This window comes from Coregonus lavaretus (assembly GCF_964263955.1).
Source record: "Coregonus lavaretus genome assembly, chromosome: 12".
Taxonomy (NCBI): Eukaryota; Metazoa; Chordata; class Actinopteri; order Salmoniformes; family Salmonidae; genus Coregonus; species Coregonus lavaretus.
Window position 1 is genome coordinate 34,072,684 of NC_139999.1, and position 17,733 is coordinate 34,090,416.

The window sequence follows — 17,733 nt, forward strand, 5'->3', positions numbered from 1 at the left end:
CTCAAGCCACTGACTGCGCGGTATGTCTACTGGGCGTGCGCAAAATAAGTTCGGAAAACCACGCTAGACACGCCCCTGTGCACTTGAAAGGGAGTGGATGGCATTGGCAGGTGTTCAGAACAGATGCTATGTTATTCATTGATGAATTTATCACTATTATTGATTGATGAAGTGTGTTCACTGAGTTATAACCTCATATTCATGTAATGGAAGACTAATAGAACAACTTAAAGAAGAATCAAATAGTCTGTTGGTTCCTCTTTTCTTGTCTGGTGCCTTTGAGTCAGGACATAGCTGCCCACTAGAATGTTCCATATTGCAGCACATATACTAAATTAGCAGCCAAGAACAAGTCCATTCTGCATTTTTTAATGAAAACGTTTATCCATCACAGAGAAACATTTAATACAATAATAATGCACTTGTTAGAACAATTAAGATGCAAATACAAAACAGCTTGAACAGAGTAAGCAAGCTCATTTAACCATTCTACAAACAAATGACAACTTTAACATGACAACAATAAAACAACATTAACACTTTTTTAATGAGCCTAAACCCCCTTTCCGGTCTGACAGTGTAAGGAGCAGTGGCTCAGACATTCTACAGGTTGTACGTCTGGCGGATGTTCAGTGTGTCGCGCAGCATCAGGTCTCGCAGACGCCACAGTGCGTCCGCCATCGTGGAATGGGCGCCCTTGCTCTTCAGCCAATGGGACGGCAGCCGGCTCTCCTGCTCTTTGGTCAGCCGCACATCTTTCTTTCGAGCTGCTCAAACATGTCCACATACAGAACACATACACAAGGTCATCACACTCACATACTTCTGCTCTGATCTTAATGCAAACATTAATCATGGGAAATGATACATGCATTAATGATACACTACGCAGGTGACTCGATAAATTACACTACTGTCTGTATATATGTTTTTTCTGTTATTCAATAAGGTAATTTACTGATACACCAATCACTGACATACTGTATAAGTGATTTGTAGATTTGTTGTGGTGTAAATCACTTTCTTTCAGTGAGGAGAACTCACCTGAGAGAGTTTGGTCCCACTTGCTGATGGTGGAGGACTCTGCATTGAGTCCCTCAATGTACTTCAGGTACGCCTCCGAGTGGAGCAGGCGCTTGGGCTTGGGTGGCGGGGCTACAAATATGGGTGTTGAGGGCTGCTGGAGGGCAGGCTGGCCCTGTCCTGGATAGGGTGGCGGGGCCTGCTGCCCAAGACCAATCATCTAAAAAAAAAGTGGCAAAGGCCTCTTTACTTCTCATACTCAAATACAGATGTGAGTAATAAAATAACAAGCATTTAGTCTATGTGCTCTTCTTAAATACAATTGTATAGAAGTGTAGATTACCTGGGTTCCATAGGCTCCAGGAGCACCCGTGTTGACACCTGTAAGGAAGGCATTAACAGTCACAGAGTGCTCCAGACCACAGCTGTCAGCAGCTGGCCATCTTGGATTGTGATGTGTACTACTGACTTTACTACTGCTCTTTTAAGAGAAGGACCAATTTGGGCCATTACAGCCTCCCAGGGACAATCTGCATTCAAGATAAAGGTACTTCAGAAAACGGTATTTCCATTGTTACAATATCATTTAGCAATGCATGACCCTGTTGATGAATCACTCAGCGACTGAGTATCACTACAGGACCTCAGCCTATGTTACAGGTAGCCCCTCCAGTGAGTTAGAGTGGCAGACAGGAAGCATCTGCAGGGGCGTGGCAGGTAGGGTGGCTGTGAAAATGCTCTTACCCGGGTATGGCATGCCAGGGAACCCGGGGATGCCTGGCATCAGGTGATGATGGGGCAAGAGAGGCAACCTCATGTGATGTGGTGGCATGCCAGTCATACTAAACATGCCGTCAACTAGGTCCTGCAGCATCATGTGTGGCATATATGTACCCATCATGCCTTTGGGGAGGAGGAGGGTATAGCAACAGAACAGATGCATGCATCAGTGCAACATGCAACTACCTAGCAGAGATCATGCACTAGCTAAATTACTAAACATCAATCTAGATTTAGGATATTTGATATTCCATAATCAGACATTCATACACATGCAATTAATTCACAAATCACAAGCACTACTTCAAATCAGACTGATGGTAGAATGATGCAGTGAAACTGGTAAGCTTCTAAATAAATGTTGAAGCAGTGTATCATTGAAAATAGGGGATAGTACAGTACTAGAATAAAGACGAGCCAAGGGTCAAGTGATAAGTAAATGAAAAAGGTACAGCTTCTTATTGCAGCTCCAAGTGTCTCCAGGGGGTTGCATCCCCCTGGGGATACCTGACACATGTCATGCTGGGATAAAGCAACACCATGGGGGTTGGGGGAGGCACCACCCCCATCAGCACCCTACAATGGTACCTGCTCTAGGGAAAGCCAGCTGCTGGGCCGCCCTCTCCCGCTCCTGCTGCTCGGCCACTTTAGCTGCTCGCTCTGCAAACACAACACATACTATTACAACTTTTTGCAAGGGAATTTACAGAGACACTACTGCAAGGGGCATTGAACAAACTACCACAGTCAATTTTAGTCTACCACAGCCTAAGTACATTTGTAAGATCTCTTACCCTCATACTCCGCTTTCTTGGGAGACTCCAGGTTCCTCCACTCGGTGCCCACCAGACGGCTGAGCTCCCCGAAGGAGAAGTCTGGGTGCTGGGCCTTGATGACCGCACGCATCTCACTGCTGAACAGGATGTAGCCACTCATGTTGATCTTCCTCTTGGAGCCCTCCTTCTTGGATATCCCCTTCATGGACTTGGGAGTGGACTGCAGTCAAGTAAGGGAGAGTATGTCATGTGATCTCTATACTGTCATTGCTATACACACCCCCAACTGGATGGCTAAGAGGGCTTTTTCTTGAATCTCACCTTGAACATGCAAATCATTTGAGACATGTTTTGTTTCAATCAGGATGCATGCGATTCAGTTGACACGTCTATATCAGGGTGCGACGATCTTACCAATAACTTTTGAGACAAATGTAAAAGAGCTTTACCTTCACAACATGACCACACATTTGCCCAGTGTATGTTGCTGCTCTGACCTGTGGAGGGGTGTAAGGCATGTCCATGTCGATGCCTGCCATGGGGCTCTGGAGCTGGGGTATGGAGGTGTCTCCCAGCTCCCCATCATCCTCCCCCAGGTCCTCCAACTCCTCGTCTGTCATGTCGGCAAACTTAGCCTCCAGCACTGCGATCTTTCTGTCCAGCAGAGGGGATGGCTCCTTCTGAGGCACGATCAGCTTCCTGTACGGGACACATGTGGAGTACACTGGGTGCAGTTACACCTGGGTGTTGTGTTCTGTTCTACCTTAACTAAAAGGAGTGTTTGTTACTGACTCCGAACTCACCCATTCAGGGTCACTCAATTCTGTTTTACTGCGTTTTGGAATGGTTTCTTACTATTGCTGATTATGTGACAGTATCTTGAGGTAAGTAAAAAGTCAAGCCACTCACCTGAAGTAATAGATCTCGTCCTCCACCACCTTCCCAGAGAGGGAGAAGCGCTTCAGGCCCTTGAACTTCTTCATCTGTTTCTCACTCTCGATGTAGCGACTCTCACACAGCAGAACATCCTCCTCAGGCACTTCAGTGGGCCGGCACGAAAGGTACTCTTTGAAAGAGGACACTGCACACTTCCCTGTGGAACAAGTGAACAGAGAGGTATATAAGCATGGCACATGCCCAGTGAAATACAATCAACCCATGCACTTAAACTTGCTTCTCTTATCAACATTTGAAAATAACATAGCTTAGCATCAACATTATAATACTGTCTGTCAAAAGGGGACCCTATGTCAGGGCAGAGAGAATACCTATGATACAGGTCATGGGGCAAGACTCCTCCAGGTTGCTAAGGAACACTTCCTTCTTGTAGAACATCCTGGTGGGCTCGTGTTCTGTCTCCTCTGGGTGGATGAAGATCGGCCCAAAGAAGTAGGCCGCTCCGTCCCGCATCCACATCTTCTCAATCCTGTCAGATAAAAATAAAACCCACTTTATTTCAACTATACTAAATAAATAATAACTATATATCAAGCAACATTCCATTCTGGGAAATGTGTTTGTCGAGTTGTATTTACCCTACCTGCCCACTCGGTGGCGCACTAGTCCATGTGAGCGAATATAGATGCAGTCTCCCACTTTCAGCCAGGTGTCATTGTAACAGAGCTGCTCATAGTACTGGCAGCCTGGCTCCCCATTGGTCATGTCCAGGGTTACATCCTCCCTCTCCTACACATACACATGCAGTAAGGTTGTCTTTGTTTGCACTCTGTTGGATCACATATTAATCCAATTGAATCTAATTCCTATTGCCCAAGATTTTCCAACCACTCACCTTATCCATAGTGTCCAAGGCTTTGCCCTCTTCTTGTATCTCTGCTGGCTTCTCTTCTTCTTGCTTAGGGGCAAACATGGATGCAACACGGACTACAGGCAACGGTACGCCCCGAGGGACAAACCTAACAGAGCTCAGGGGCATGGTCCACATCTTGATCTTCTTGAAGGACTTGGTCTTGGCTGAGTAGCGAGACTCACAGACATACACATCGTCTGCCCTGAAGCCCTCTGGGTGAAGCTTAAAGTAGTCCTGGGATCAGTTACAAAACAAAAGCCAAGGTCAAACTACATACAATGATTCACTTGAAACGTGTTATGCTTAAACCACATTAGAAAGAGCTGGAACATGAAAATGGAAATAGAAAAGAGCTTAGTACCTTGACAAACATGACAACACATTTGCCCAGTATCTTGCTGACAGGAATCTTGTTGAAGTAGTCACTCTTGAAGACCTCCTTCTCCAGGAACTTGCGTGTAGCGAGATGGAAGGTTTCATTTGGCCTGTAGAACCAGCAGCCATACAGCCACTTCTCACCTGGAATGGGGAGGGAAGTACACAGAGCAATACTACTACAAAAGGACAGCACAATTGATTAACCATGTGTGCATGCTTTTTGAAGCAGTCAAACTGAACACATACAGCAAATGGAATGATTGAATGTGACAAGTCGGACCATTTCCACAACAAAATGCAAATAGAATACAGAATCACTACTAATGCTTTTCAGTAATGGATGTGCAAAGGCACTAACCTGCATCATCCTGCCACAGGCGCTCAATGCAGACGATATGCGGCTGCAGGTTGGGCTCAGCAGGCTCCACGTACACATAGTCTCCCACGTGGTACATGCTGTCTTTGAAGCTGCAGTCCTGGCTGTAGGTACGCTGGAGACCAGACTGCCACGCCCCTCCGGCAGGGTCCTCACTCTTCTCAGCTTCTGTGGGTTCACAACTCAACTCAGTTAATCAGTCAATCAATAAATACTATTTCGTAGGGGCATAATGATGACTAAAGTCCTATAACCGATGCCACTGGGTAACTGTTGTTGACACTGCTTTGATTTTTTAAAAACATTTTAGTCATTTAGCAGATGCTCTTATCCAGTGCATACATTTTTATTTTTTTATACTGGAATCGAACCCACAACCCTGGCGTTGCAAGCACCATGCTCTACCAACTGAGCTACACGGGGCTATGATTGATTGGTGGGATAGGTATATCTATCTGCCTTGCTACAAGTTGCTAGGTTCAGAGTGTCAGAGTGAGCGCAAACCTTTTTTCTCCTCTTCCCTCTTGAGCTTGTCCTCCTCTATCTCCTTGGGCAGCTTCTCCTTCTTCTCCTTCTCCACGTCGCTGTGCAGGTGTTTGGAGGTGTAGCTGAGAGCGGGGGTGAGCAGGATCTCTCCATTCTTACACAGTTCATCTCGGATCCGGATGAAGAACTGCTGCAGCTCCACCGCATCCTCAAAGATCTCAGAGTCCGTCCTGGAGTGACAATCACGTATACTTAAAATATCACTCCCAGGGTAATTTCATAGGATGTTCTAACTGTTAAATGCACACAAATCAGCTCTATGGTTGATATTACCCAAATAATGCAGAGAAAAGAAAAGAAAAAGGCAAACACTGTTTCCTAATTGTGCCCCACCTGTGCATGCGCCTGGCCTTCTCCAGCACCTCAAACATGTGATCCTGGAACACGTCCAGTCTCTTGTAGCGTCCCCGGTCCACGTTTGTCCTGATTATCTCAAAGTTGAGCAATGGTCTGTCGGGGCTGCTGGGGTCAGTAGCAGGGATCTCAGCCAGCGAGTCGCTGTAGCAACGGCCTTCGTCGTCCTGGTGACCCAGCACGGAGACGAAGAGGCTGCGGATGAGCTCCTGGATGAGGCGGGCCACGTCGGGCACATGGGCATCCTCGCCTCCCTCCAGGTCCCGGCGGGTCTCCAGCAGAACACGGTGTAGCACCAGAGCGTCGCGGTAGATCAGAGACTCAGGCTCATTGTAGGTGCAGGCGTTGTTGAACATCAGCACCAGGTCCTCCACTAGCGCGTCCACATCCTGGTACTTGTTGGCCAGCATGTGGCTCCTGACTTTTTCCATGTCCACAGGCTTCTTGATGGCGATGTAGTAGTTGGGCAGTTCGGCGCGCGACGGCAGCCGCAGGAAGATGGTGCTGAGGCGGCGGCCACGCTTGTCTGTGAAGTTCTTCACCGCCTCGTACAGCTCGTTCAGCTTCTGCTGCAGGGGGGTCAGGTACTTGGACTTCTTAGGGGTGATGCCACTCTTCCCTGGAATTACAGCGGGGGGGGGGGGTGTATTAGTATTTTGGGGATGAAGTGATAATGCGAAACGACTAGACTAGAATGACATCCATATACTGTATTTGAATGATTTAAGCCAAAATGTCAGCAATGTACTTATTTTCAACTTTGGTGACATGTCATCATCGTCAGGCGTTGGGCCGAGATCCCTCCGTTTGTCTTTTATGACTTTCTCCAGGACGTTGGCATCGTTATATACCTGGAACAATGGCAAGTAGTCAGTGGTAAAACTGAGGGCATTTAGAGCCAAAGACATACAGTGAGGGAAAAAAGTATTTGATCCCCTGCTGATTTTGTACGTTTGCCCACTGACAAAGAAATGATCAGTCTATAATTGTAATGGTAGGTTTATTTGAACAGTGAGACAGAATAACAACAAAAAAATCCAGAAAAACGCATGTCAAAAATGTTATAAATTGATTTGCATTTTAATGAAGGAAATAAGTATTTGACCCCTCTGCAAAACATGACTTAGTACTTGGTGGCAAAACCCTTGTTGGCAATCACAGAGGTCAGACGTTTCTTGTAGTTGGCCACCAGGTTTTCACACATCTCAGGAGGGATTTTGTCCCACTCCTCTTTGCAGATCTTCTCCAAGTCATTAAGGTTTTGAGGCTGACGTTTGGCAACTCGAACCTTCAGCTCCCTCCACAGATTTTCTATGGGATTAAGGTCTGGAGACTGGCTAGGCCACTCCAGGACCTTAATGTGCTTCTTCTTGAGCCACTACTTTGTTGCCTTGGCCGTGTGTTTTGGGTCATTGTCATGCTGGAATACCCATCCACGACACATTTTCAATGCCCTGGCTGAGGGAAGGAGATTCTCACCCAAGATTTGACGGTACATGGCCCCGTCCATCGTCCCTTTGATGCGGTGAAGTTGTCCTGTCCCCTTAGCAGAAAAACACCCACAAAGCATAATGTTTCCATCTACATGTTTGACGGTGGGGATGGTGTTCTTGGGGTCATAGGCAGCATTCCTCCTCCTCCAAACACAGCGAGTTGAGTTGATGCCAAAGAGCTCCATTTTGGTCTCATCTGACCCCAACACTTTCACCCAGTTCTCCTCTGAATCATTCAGATGTTCATTGGCAAACTTCAGACGGGCATGTATATGTGCTTTCTTGAGCAGGGGGACCTTGCAGGCGCTGCAGGATTTCAGTCCTTCACGGCATAGTGTGTTACCAATTGTTACCTTGGTGACTATGGTCCCAGCTGCCTTGAGATCATTGACAAGATCCTCCCGTGTAGTTCTGGGCTGATTCCTCACCGTTCTCATGATCATTGGAACTCCACGAGGTGAGATCTTGCATGGAGCCCCAGGCCGAGGGAGATTGACAGTTATTTTGTGTTTCTTCCATTTGCGAATAATCGCACCAACTGTTGTCACCTTCTCACCAAGCTGCTTGCCAATGGTCTTGTAGCCCATTCCAGCCTTGTGTAGGTCTACAATCTTGTCCCTGACATCCTTGGAGAGCTCTTTGGTCTTGGCCATGGTGGAGAGTTTGGAATCTGATTGATTGATTGCTTCTGTGAACAGGTGTATTTTATACAGGTAACAAACTGAGATTAGGAGCACTCCCTTTAAGAGTGTGCTCATAATCTCAGCTCGTTACCTGTATAAAAGACACCTGGGATCCAGAAATCTTTCTGATTGAGAGGGGGTCAAATACTTATTTCCCTCATTCAAATGCAAATCAATTCATAACATTTTTGACATGCGTTTTTCTGGATTTTTTTGTTGTTATTCTGTCTCTCACTGTTCAAATAAACCTACCATTAAAATTATAGACTGATCATTTCTTTGTCAGTGGGCAAACGTACAAAATCAGGAGGGGATCAAATACTTTTTTCCCTCACTGTAGCTGCTGCACTGCATACTGCTGACATTACGGAAATGTAGTGTCGACCTTATAAATCATGATTCATGATTAAAGGTAAGAGACTAGTACGTTACTGCTAAATAATCTAGTATGCACACTTCACGTTGGCCGTAGTCTGATCCCTGTTGGCCCATCACCTGTGAGCCCTCCTCGTTGTAGTGGCGTGCGTTGCGGAACATGAGCTTCATGTCCTCCAGCAGAGCGTCCTCCGTCGTGTACTTCTCAGAGCGGATGTTGTGGTCGATGATCCTCAGGTCCACGGGCTCCAAGATGATCTTGTAGTAGTCCGGGTAGTCCTTCTTGGAGGGCTTGATCATGAAGAGCTCACAGAGCCTCCGGCCAGTGCCCATCTCCCGGGCCTCCGTCACTGCGGAGTACAGGGCCTTCATCCGGTTCTTCTTGGTGTTCTTCTTATGGCTGGTGGTCACAGGGGTGTGGGTTAGTTAAAAGAAGGAAACATTGTCTTGAAGGATCATTAAAAAAAACAATGTAATGATATGCTGGCCGAAGTTAGACATTCATCATTTAATCATGCACCAAACAAGAATTATATCAACCAAAGGTACAGGGACTTTTTTGCAGAAGTAGCCTGGCATTTGCTATTACCTCTGCTGAGAAGGTGAAATAAGAAGTGCGTACCTCTTCCTCTTAGTGCTGCCAGTATCAGACATGGTAGAAGAGAGCATGCTGTCCCCGTCCATGCTGTCGTCCTCCCTCCTCAATAGCTCCGTTCTCTTCAGCTAGGAAAACCACACACACACCAATATCAACCAGCTGCGCTTCCTCCCACACGTTCATGAATATAAACTACCACCTCTAACTCTCCCCATCTCATTATCTCTCTCTTTAACATATCTCTACTTACACAAAGGTAGTGTACTCACAGACATAAAAGCCATCATGGTTTGGCAGGTCCACTATTTCATCTTCTGTCTATTTATAAGTAAAACATGCAACTACCCACAAAATAATTGATTGCAACCGAGTACAGTACAAAATAATTGACTGCAACTGAGTACAGTACATAGAGAACACTGCCCAAGACACTACTGCATAGTAACACAGACAGAGGACAGTGAGTCAGACCTCACCTATGTTTAAAGGTCCTGTACAGTCATCCTATTTTCCAAGTAAAAATAGCCTTTCAATGACCAAAACATCACCCATAATATTTTTACTCTATTCAAATGCTCAGAATTTAAGAAATTGTACCTTCTGTCATCTCTAACTATCAGGAAGCTTGAAAGAACAGGCTGAGTGGGCAGGGAGCTTATATTCATGAGCTCGCCTTGACTGACAGCTCTTTGAAACACCCTTGTGGTCATTGCAAGGTAATAAGGTAAAAAAAAATGGGCCACATGTCATTGATGACAAGATAAATAATGGGCCACATGTCATCCCGAGCCTAAATAGTATCCCACTGGGCACACACTGGTTGAATCAACGTTGTTTCCACGAACCAACGTGGAATAGACGTTGAATTGACATCGGTGCCCAGTGGGATGCCTCAACCCATTTTCTCTGCAAAATGCTTTCATGGTCAACAGAGCTGATCATGGACTGTTGGATATCAGACAAACAGCAGCAATACACAATTGCATTTCTATTATTTTGTAACTAATTACAGAATAAAGTTCACTGATACGTTTCTTCACAATAATTAGTAATAATTACATGAAAACAGCATACAATAAGTGTACTGGACAATTTATTGGTGCCTCTGCATTAGCATTATAAATGACAATATGTTCAGAATTGTACGTATTGATCAGACATTTATTTACAATTGGCCAGCATTGCCTAAATATTGATCAACATGAACACTCATGAGAAATAAAGGTGAGAAATAATGGTGAGACATCATTTGACATAACAAAACATATTAGAGCCATTAGCCTAATATAGTCACCCGGCCGCCCTACACACTTTGTAACACCCCGTCCGAACGCTTGAAAAAAACTAAATGTGATATCATATCACGTACAAGTGAATTACTTAGGCTTTAGGAAATACAACCAACTACAGAGATTGATGGAGAGCGTGAGAGGAGGGGGACCCTTGTACCCCGCTTCAATTAAGCAGGCTTAAATCACCCACAAGATTGAAGCGGGAGACAAATCCAGCTATGGCCTCCTCCTTGTCAGGCCTCTCACACTGGGCAGACAGGGGTCCTGGGATGGACAGCTCACACAGCTTCCCCACATACGGCGCTGGATCAAGGATGACCTCGTTGAAGAGGAGATCCAGGAGCCTGTCTACGTAGCCTGTAATGTTTTTGAAAAGGGAAATGTTTGTTAAATGGGTAGTGAATTTAATTTCCTTTTATTTACTGTTCTGAGTTATAATGCTATCAATTCATGATGAAGTGATCTACTCATTCTACATTGTGTTTTCTGGTGTTTTTGAAGTACTGAATTTGAAATATGCAATATTTGGTCGTGCACCTTTTTTGAAACTTTTCAATGTTTGTATTTTGAATTTTTGTGTGCCTGAAATGCTCAATTAATGCAGATTTGAAATGAATAACTATGACTTACAGTATGTTGGGTCTGTCTTCACAGGCGTCACAGCATATCCCCCTTCTTTGCCTTGGGAAAGCTGATTTTGTATCCCAGCATTCCTGCTGCGGTGGTAGCCTGGGAAGCTGTGCAGACAGAGTAGTTGTTGAATTTTCTAAAATGTCTATCATGACAGCGTGATGATAGTGGAAAGAGAACCGGAGAGGGCCCCAATGACACAAGCTACATCAACTGTAAGACAACAACCCACACAATGGAATGGCAAAATATGATTTTCAGGGGTTAATTACAAATACTATACACACCGTAACTCCTTTGTGGACAACCTTCCTTCGTGCCAGCAGTTCTAAGACTCAATGTCGGGGGTTTAGGGATGGAAAAACCAAAACCACATAGTGACTATCAGGTGTGTTACGCAAAATATATATCATTCACAAGTCAAAGCAGCCACAGCCGCATTATCTAATGTTAGACCCCCGGTCCCCCCAAAATGTTGGCTACCGTGTCAGACTCATCAAACTCTGATACTTACATTATGGTCAGCGCTTGCAAGATCCACTGATCCACTGTCAATGATGGTACAGATTCCGTCCTCAGGATTAGCTTCCTGGCAAGACCTATCGAATGTTCTCCCCAATTGATAAAGTAACTTCACTATAAATGTGCACTGCACACACGTGACATGATAATAATTTTCGGTGCAGCCTGTCCACCCGAAACGAAAAGCAGCCACTGCTGTCAGATGTCTTCATTCTTCGGAAAATAGCGTAAGGTTAATTTTACACTATGAAATCCAGTCACAACACAGTGTGCTTTTGACGGCATGCTGGTAAGTAGATTGCTAGCCAACAGTCACACCACAGATTAAATGTTACCAGTATATTTGGTCGTATGTTCTGCGTAGGCTCACATGTGATGCCGGTTTTAAGGCGGTACATATTTAAATGAGTTAAGATGATAAGACGCTACCATTGGTGTATTAAATTTCCAGCTTTATATGACGTTGCATAAAGCCGGAAGTAAATCATTGGTAATGCCTGCCTCCTGAATCCAAGTGTTTTACACTTTATGATCAAACTTTATCAATGCACCAGCTACAGTAATTTTTCATACTACTTTGAACTGGTTTCATTCAAATATCATCCAATTTGATGAAAAACACAATTTTCAATGACTGGGACCTTTAACACCAGAGAGGCCTGAGAGACCAGATTACCTAAGCAGCAGTATCATCTCATTGTTAGTTAATACTCCAGTAATGTTACACCCAACAATCACCATAGGACACTTTACAGCCCACTAAAAACCATACAGATGCTGATACACAACTACAGCAGAGCTTGGGTTTCAGCATTGGCAGCTCATACACCGACTGACCTGCTGAATGTGCTGGAGTTTCAGCACACGCTTATAGATAGAGGAGTGAGGCACATTGTAGCGCTTGGCGTTCTCAAACATCAGAGTGAGGTCTGCGTCTAGCTGATCAACACTCTCATACTCATTGTTCTTCATCTTGTTCCTGTGTGTGGGGAATTAAGAGCTCTCACACTTGGAAAGGGATAGGGTAGAAATACACTGTACAGCTCATGCCATGTCATGCCACACAAAACATACAGCAACTGATTTGGGAAAATGATGAAGCCTGAATAAAATGTTCAAAACATACATCTTGGAGACCAGATTACATAAATCACACTTGCATTAATTTGTTTCAAATAACCTATTTTGTGGAACTACACAATCTGCCATTTATTTAGCAGAGGTCCTTCCACTGGCTGGCCTACCTAATCTGGTGCAGGGAGATGGGCTGGCTGATCTGCTGGTAGTAGTCTGGGTAGTCCTTCCTGGAGGGCAGCTGGAGGAAGGGCTCAGAGATGAGCTGGCCCTGGCTGTTCCTGCCGCCCCGCACAGCCTCGTACAGCTGGAAGATGGGGTTACTCATGTCCATGCTGTGGTGCATGCTCTCTGCCTCCGACTCCCCCTCGTCATAGTGGACAGACCCTGGGCAATGAGAGAGACAACTGAATCAGACAGATGAAGTCTGAAGTATTCTGACAAACCCTCATACGACAGTTTACTTAGCACTGCAATGTCCCCTCTGTTCTTATATGTTCCTTCTTTTTTTATAGGATTGATAATGCAGAGCCAAAACATTTAAATTAGTTGAAGTGAAGACCAATGAGACGTACCAGCCAGAATGCCATCGTCATCACTATCATACTGAAGAGCCATGGTAATAGCCGACAGCCGGTCTCCCTGGGCTGACCTTCTGTTCCTGACACACACACACAGCTGTTTAACTCATGGAAATATGCTTCTAAATGTTGCATGTTGTTTGTTTGACTCGTAAATTCTACTTTCTACAATGTCTGTGGTGTTACTTGCCTGATGCGAATACTGGATTTGATTGGCTCAGCATGCTCAATTTCTGTCTTTCTCTGTGCAAAGATCTTTTTGATGGTGTTAGCATCCTTAAATTTATAAGAATGAGAGAGTTATAACAAACAAAACTGACATACATTCAGAATTGAGTCAGAATTCTATAGTACAGCATACCTTAAACACTTGTGACCCAGGCTCATTGTACATTTTGGCATTCTTAGCCAGAAGATCTATGTCTTTTGCCATGGCACCAACACTTCTGTAGTGGCTCATCTAAGAAATAAATAGACCAGTGATTTACTGTACGCACACTGTAGTGTTACTTTAACCACTTACAGTACATTCAGTCAGATGGTTGGGTAGCATACCTGTATCTTCTGGGCAATGATTTTCAGATCTATTGGGTCCTTTATTATGGCATAATAGTCTGGGTATTGCTGAGGGGAATAAATCAAACTGTATAATATATAAATATTAATCACAAAAACATGCAAAGAGCCACAGTTTCTGAGATAATGGTTCTCTTACCACTTTAGAGGGCAGTTTCTGGAATAGATCACTGACTAGACGCCCTGAGGGCTCGGAGAACGTCACCACCGCATCCAGCAGCTGCTCAAGGACCTCCTTCAGGCAACTGGGTGCATTCTGTCATTCAAAGTCAAACACAGTCATAAGAAGCCCTTACAGTTCAACAGAGTGAACAGATATCTTCCATTTATTTGCCATTTCGTGCTATGTTTTGAGGGTTTACATGTACTACATGTGTGACAGGGGAGTCAACATGTTTTCATGTAATAAAATACTTTTCATGCTACATCGGCATACTAGTGTTACCTCATCCTCATTGGACCCTCCGGGATTATCTTGTGCATCGTCCCCGTCCTCATCATCGTCATCATAATCCCCCCGCTGAACAAACTCATTCTTGGTACGCAGGTAGAGGTCCCACAACTTACAGGCTGCTCTGTACTCTGGAGAATCTGACTACACACATGCAACACATTCCCTTTCATTTGGTTAATTCCAGGTTTTAGGTCCTACACTGGACATTTATTATTTAAACTCCCTTCATACAAAACATGACTTGTAAACATGATTTGTCTTCCCTAAAGAATCCAGTGAATGTGTTTGTTATTACAGGGAGAGATATATTACCTTGTAGTATGCCTTTGCATTGTTGAATAAGAGCTGAAAGTCAGCCGTTATCTGCTCCACATCATCGTACTCCTCCATCTTCAGCTTCTGCTGGATCTTCATCATGTCAATGGGCTGAGTCACAACGTCATAGTAATCCGATTGATTCCTTCAACACAGCAAACACAGTAGAAAGTTAATTTAATGAGGCTTATGTTCTTAGTAATGGAAACTATACATTTTTTTTACCCATTCTATGTTAACCATCCTCTTTACCGTCTCTTGGGTGCTCTTATGAACAGCTCACATAACATTCTTCCCTGGTCATCCTTATAATCTCTGATTGTGTTGTACAATTCATGGCATACTGCAATCTGGAGGCAAAACATTGTAGATGAATACAAAACAATACAGGCAACAACAATGTTTATGAACACTTATTCAAAAACTACACATGGGTTTGACTGCGGATTTAGAGTTCACAAAATTCAATAATTCATTTTTGGGGTAAGACATTATCCGAAAGGCATTACCACAGAAGTCGAGTACACACAATATATTTCAATCGGAATGCAATGCTTCCACACAAAAAAGCTGTTAACTGAACTTACTGGATCAACAGTTGGAATGTTTGAGGTTCTTCTCCTTTTCCGACCTACTGAAGATGCTGAGGATGAGGGCTGTCCATCGTCAAAGTCCCCCCCACTGACACTACTAGAGGGGGACGTAGCCCTTCTCCTTTTTGAGCCCATGAGTCTAATACCTGGAAAGAAGAAAAAGGAAAAATAACAACAGCATTTGAAGTCAATTTACCTAAAAGGTGACAAATATTGTGGTGAAATTGTATAAACTTTATCATCAAAAGGGCTCTAACCCTGCTTCAATGCCATTACCTAGAATAGAATAAAGGCCCTGTTTAGTGATTAGTGGTCCTCACTCTACGACTCTTCACTGTCTGAGAATGATGAGGAGAGCAGTTGGGTGATGATTTCACAGATGTCTGGGATAAAGCAGCTGTAGCCTAATGTGGTCATTTAATTCCAAATTTGCTGTGTCACCATTAACACTACTGGCAGATGAAAACATTATTGTTTCTCTTTTGCTGCGAGATGACAGAGCTGTTGTGGCATTAATGTCTTTACAGACAACAATGGTAAATCGAGCTTGCTAGCTAGCTAACAGTACCTGGCTGGCCTCCTCAGCATCAGTTACCGCAAGCTAGCTAACGTAGCTAGCTAACGCTACCAATCATCTCCAGACACACAAAGAGAATGCTGTGAATAAGTAACTAAATACTTGACCACACTATTAGGTGAATAGTCATCGTTTAAACCTGCAAGATCTTACCTTTAGTCTCGTACTAACTTTTATCTGTAGAAGAGAATTCAAACCTTTCGAGAAAGCTGATAATGTTGAGAGAAAAAATTGGTGTGAACCTAGCAGCAGTGAGGACACAGCCTATCACTTCCGTTATAAACTTCAAAATAAAATCTGATTGACACTTTAATGATTTGATCTAATCCTTTTAGGTTGCGTTTACACAGGAAGACACATTTTGATCTTCTGACCAATCAGATCTGAAAAAGATCTGATATGAAAAGACCTGATGTGATTGGTCAAAAGACCAATTAGTGGGAAAAAATATCAGAATTGGGCTGCCTGTGTAAACACAGCCAAAGACCACAATCTGCCTAGCTTTTATTTATTTTATTGTAATAATTTTAGACCAAATCAAAGTTTATTGGTTGCATACACACATTTCCAAATGTTATCGCAGGTGCAACGAAATGCTTGTGTTTCTAGCTCCAACAGTGCAGTAATACATAGCAATAAAAAGTAAATACACACATAATCCAGAAAAATGTACTAAAATAAGTTAGTTAGGATGAGCCATGACTAGAATACAGTATATACATATAAAGTGGGTGAAACAGTATGTAAATATTATTAAAGTGACCAGTGTTCAATGCCTCTATGTCTATGTACGTAGGGCAACAGTCTCTAAGCTGCAGGGTAAAGTACCGTGTGGTGGCCGGCTAGAATAGTGGCTAAGGTTCAGGGCAGGGTACTGGGACCACAATCTGCCTAGCTTTTATTTTGACTATTATAATCCTTATAGACCACAGTGGATAAAATGACATGGACAGGGGAACCTGATACAGTCATATTAGATCAACACTCCGACTCTGAGACGCTACATCACCTGTACTCAAAATAGGAACACTCAAATCAAGAGAGGGATTTGTTTGAGCTTTTATTTTGACAGTGAATTCCAAAAGTCATTTCCTAATTGTTGCTAGCTGTTGCTTATTGTTGCCAGTTGTGTAAACAATACAACGTCCACAATTACATATTGCAGAAATGAAAAATTTTCTAGGTTTTCTTTAATCAGTGCAATCAACTGGGAATGGAAACTAGAGTGCAAAAGCTGACTTAAATCAGTCTTTTTTTTGTACTTGTGTGGTCCAAAATCACTTCCTGGAAAATACATGAGAGGAAACTATGTTTTAGGCCCCAAACATACCATTCTCCCATCGGTGATCCTCTGCCACTGTACTGCTTTTTGTATATAGACAGTGGCGGCTCCTGAAAAAATTCTCAGGAGGGGCAATTTTTCTGATGATTTAGGTGACCTACACACATTTTAAAAAAGATATGTCCAGCAACAACATGAAGACAGGGGCAGCATATAAGTCAATACCAGAAGCATTTATTGACTGATCTGGGGAGATGGATTCCAGTTTCTGTGACAGATTATAAATAATCTCTGATGCCTTTGTTATATTAGCTTTTGGTTGAATGTACTGTCGTAGTAAATATATAATGTTATAGCTTGGTCTGACTAAAATCTTGTGCATGACCCATTTTGTGTTCAGTTCTTCCAACTCACGAGTTCTTGCTCTGAGGACACACACACACACACACACACATCATCACTGATAACACACACACACACACACACACACACACACACACATCATCACTGTTAAACACACACACACACACACACAAAAATCCCCTCTCTTTAGGCTGAACATTTGAAGACAGAGAACCCGACTCAGAGCCAATGCAACAGTGGAGGGGTATGGACAGAGCAGACCCGCCTCCTACGCCTCGGGAA

The 17,733-nt window shown here is 43.7% G+C and overlaps 1 protein-coding gene and 1 long non-coding RNA gene across 2 annotated transcripts; both read right to left on the reverse strand.

Annotated features, from left to right (window-relative positions):
• Positions 1–353: 353 nt before the first annotated feature.
• On the reverse strand, positions 354–16,059 carry LOC311138257 (protein polybromo-1-like). The gene is made up of 30 exons (XM_084172935.1): positions 15,960–16,059; positions 15,224–15,375; positions 14,889–14,986; positions 14,634–14,781; positions 14,313–14,462; positions 14,007–14,123; positions 13,847–13,915; positions 13,653–13,751; positions 13,482–13,567; positions 13,286–13,371; positions 12,881–13,097; positions 12,474–12,615; positions 9,217–9,317; positions 8,715–8,994; positions 6,792–6,894; positions 6,023–6,662; positions 5,648–5,859; positions 5,126–5,311; positions 4,751–4,908; positions 4,372–4,623; positions 4,120–4,265; positions 3,848–4,005; positions 3,489–3,672; positions 3,077–3,278; positions 2,598–2,799; positions 2,392–2,463; positions 1,768–1,926; positions 1,367–1,404; positions 1,045–1,243; positions 354–767 (listed from the first exon to the last, which is right to left on the reverse strand). The coding sequence occupies exons 2-30, from the start codon at positions 15,362–15,364 to the stop codon at positions 604–606; spliced, it is 4,809 nt and encodes a 1,602-aa protein (XP_084029061.1). The 5' UTR covers positions 15,365–15,375; positions 15,960–16,059; the 3' UTR covers positions 354–603.
• Positions 10,265–12,398, reverse strand: LOC311138258. The gene is made up of 3 exons (XR_014614036.1): positions 11,402–12,398; positions 11,115–11,221; positions 10,265–10,841 (listed from the first exon to the last, which is right to left on the reverse strand). It is a non-coding gene; the product is annotated as an uncharacterized lncRNA (long non-coding RNA).
• Positions 16,060–17,733: the final 1,674 nt, after the last annotated feature.